General features: G+C 41.2%; 1 protein-coding gene across 1 annotated transcript; it reads left to right on the top strand.

Annotated features, from left to right (window-relative positions):
- The first annotated feature begins 869 nt into the window (after positions 1-869).
- LOC131292910 (ficolin-1-like) lies at positions 870-1,682 on the top strand. Its single transcript, XM_058321012.1, has one exon. It carries the CDS (start codon positions 870-872, stop codon positions 1,680-1,682), a length of 813 nt encoding a protein of 270 aa, XP_058176995.1.
- Positions 1,683-3,137: the final 1,455 nt, after the last annotated feature.

Raw genomic sequence — 3,137 nt, 5'->3', positions numbered from 1 at the left:
ACCTGAAACAGTTGTTTTCAAGTTTGATCATAATATCATTTTATGTAAAACTACGAACAAGCTATCAGTGAAGCAAGCTAAAATAGAATCATACCATCGTGCTGTGTAAAATGTATTCAAAAGTAAAGACAAGTCAAAATAAAGTAACCGCTGTTAAATGAAACCCCTAATCACTAATGAAACCCCAAATGTAATCACCCTGTAAGAATATGTTTTTGCCAAAATGTGGTCGCGGCTATTGTGTTTCAGTATTGGTGTTTGAATTACGTTATCGCTAAGAACCCATGTTGCATTCCTGTTCTTGCTTGCCTACTCGCTATAAACGAAACCACACGAGCCACAGTCGTCTTTATTAGTTTGATTTGATCATACGTTGCAGTACAAAAGTGAACAATTGAAATCATGAATGCTCGCGTGTGTCTCGCGGTGTTGTGTTTTTTGGTGATCATGTCAGCCCACCCCACAACGGCTATTGGGGGGTTTGAGATGGAATTGCTGATGACCAAGCTGGACTTCTTGCAAGACAGACTGCAAGAAGTAGAGCAAACCATGCAGACAAACATGGAGGTGATGATTTTAAATGCTTGACTAAATTTATTGAACACAGAAAGATGAGTGTGAACAATGATATTCTCTTGCAGAAAATGGAACAACATCTACAAAAAATGGACTCTAAATTCGAGGCAAAAATGCACGCAATGGAAGAATCTATGAAGAAGGTAATGTAATGTGCAATAGGGATGAGATATACGATTTTGGATTACAAGCTGATCGTCATTTATGTTAACCGCTTTTTGTAGAGTGTGAAGACCAGCGAGGATAACACACGAGCAAAATTCGAAGATATAAGCAACCAGTTGATTTCTAAAATGGATAACATTCTGCTGCAACAAGTGGAGGAAACGAAAACCTACCAGGAAACATCGGAAACTGAACTCAAGAAAATAGATGAAAACAAGAATACTCTTGATATGCTTACCGATTCGATACGAAATGTGAGTGCACTGTCAGAAAAAAGCAATAAGATACTCGAGGCTCACTTTGGCCCATATCCTGTACGTTCGTGTCGGCACGTCATGACATCCGGCCAATACGTTATTCATGTAGGGTTAAATTTGCAACCATTGAAAGTGTTATGTGAACAAACTATGTTCGAAGGCGGTTGGACGGTCATCCAACAAAGATTCGACGGTTCAGTTGACTTTTATAGGAACTGGACGGAGTACCGCAATGGATTCGGTACTTTGGATGGCGAATTCTGGCTCGGACTAGAATATTTGCATCAAATGACGAGAAACCGACCCCACGAACTGATGGTTGAAATGAAAGATTTCAGAGGAAATTACGGTTACTCCAAGTACGGAGAGTTTGAGATCGGTAGCGAGTCTGAGATGTATGTGTTGAAGAAGTTAGGGAAATACTCAGGGACAGGAGGAGATTCGATGTGGGAAAACGAGGGTATGATGTTTACTACGTTCGATCGTGACAATGACAAATCGAATAGCCTTAATTGTGCTGAGGATCATCACGGGGCCTGGTGGTTCTGGAGTTGCACCGCTTCCAATTTGAACGGGAAATATCCGGACGAATATGGTTCAATGTCGTGGTACAATTTCGTTGGAAAATGGGACTGGCGTGCTCTGTCTTATTCGCGAATGATGATTCGTGATATCATCAATTAATATAGTCATGAAACGATCGACTCAAAACTAAACGGCTTCATAAGTTGAGACATAAAAACAATTCCTCACCTTTCGTTATATTATTCCAACAAACGTATGAATGGAAAAAAAAATTTAAATCGTACAATAAACATTTACCGAGGTTGGGGATTATTGCGTTTCTTATATTGATGTAGTCGATGGGCATTCGTTAAGCTACTCATTAATATAAGTAAAATTTTTATAACAAATTGCAACATATTTGTACACTATTACCGCCTAAACCGATTTTTTTCCAAAATTCCAAACTTAGTATAGTTTTTTTTTTTATTTTGTTAAACCACATGCCAATAGAATAGCGATCGAGAAATTCTTGCTCTTGGATTTAGGCCAAATACTTCGACTTTGATCATGCCTTTACATAGAGAGCTTACCGCGCTTTTCATTGTAGATGATAAATCTTCTCTTAGACATAGAAACTTCCGGGCTTGGTTGGGATTCGAACCCACACCGTCGAGGAGGTACCCCTCCGCTTATCAACCGATTTTCTAATAGGCGTAGCACCATGCTGTTCATACAGGGGCGACTTATGAAAAAAACATTTTGAAAGTAAAATTGAAAGCGATAAATAAACTCAACATCATTCCATCATATGAAAATATCACGCTGTCAATACTGTTAATGTTCGCTTCATTAAATTGACGTTCAAACGATTGAAAACTACACAGTGCGCACTATAATATGTCATGAAATTGTCATAAATTAACACCTCCGTGCCTCTCTTTAGCCTCGTTTCACCCACATTTGCTTCCATTCCACGCCGTGCATCAAACAAACGAAGCTTTAAATCATTCGCAATCAGCATCGATGCTCAGTGTTCAGCATGGTCTATCATTTTTATTGTTGGCGTCATTTTCCACCGACCCGCGCCCTTTCACCCCCGTGCTTGCTGTCACGACGAGACTGATTAGTTTGATGACAAAAATCCTACAATCATCCATTGATTAATGGCAACTGTCGGGCCCGCGCTCGGGGAGGCCATCCCGCGGCACTTTCCGTTGGAAAACTCATCAAAAATGTCCTCGCGAGCAGCTCACAATCTGATCGATATGGGACGAGATTAACAACTACGAGTTCTACGAGCGCAAACTGCCCCCTTTCAAGTTGGGCGGTTGGATGAAACTGATCGTTTTTCCAGGGGGAATGGGTGGCCGGTTGAATGCGAAACATACAGTTATGAGCGACATCGAACGATGCTACCGCGCGATGACAACATCGCCAAAATGACAATATGTCAGTGTGCATCGTAAATCGTGAGTCATTTATTTCTCCATTTGCCACTCCACTCGAAACGGACTGGGAGGGACTTGCGCATTTTTGCGTGCACTCGGGAAAATGTGTTGGCCGGATAGTGTTTAGTAGCCCAGGCAGTGGAGAAGCGGAACTACGAAACAGGGGGGCGAGTGCGTGCAATGC

This window comes from Anopheles ziemanni, chromosome 2 (assembly GCF_943734765.1).
Source record: "Anopheles ziemanni chromosome 2, idAnoZiCoDA_A2_x.2, whole genome shotgun sequence".
Lineage (NCBI taxonomy): Eukaryota > Metazoa > Arthropoda > Insecta > Diptera > Culicidae > Anopheles > Anopheles ziemanni.
Note: the sequence above shows the minus strand (reverse complement) of the source record. Positions and strands in the feature narration are given on the sequence as shown.

Bases quoted from the DNA above. Each gene is read 5' to 3' on its own strand.
- LOC131292910 (XM_058321012.1), top strand. From the start codon at position 870: ATGGATAACATTCTGCTGCAACAAGTGGAGGAAACGAAAACCTACCAG.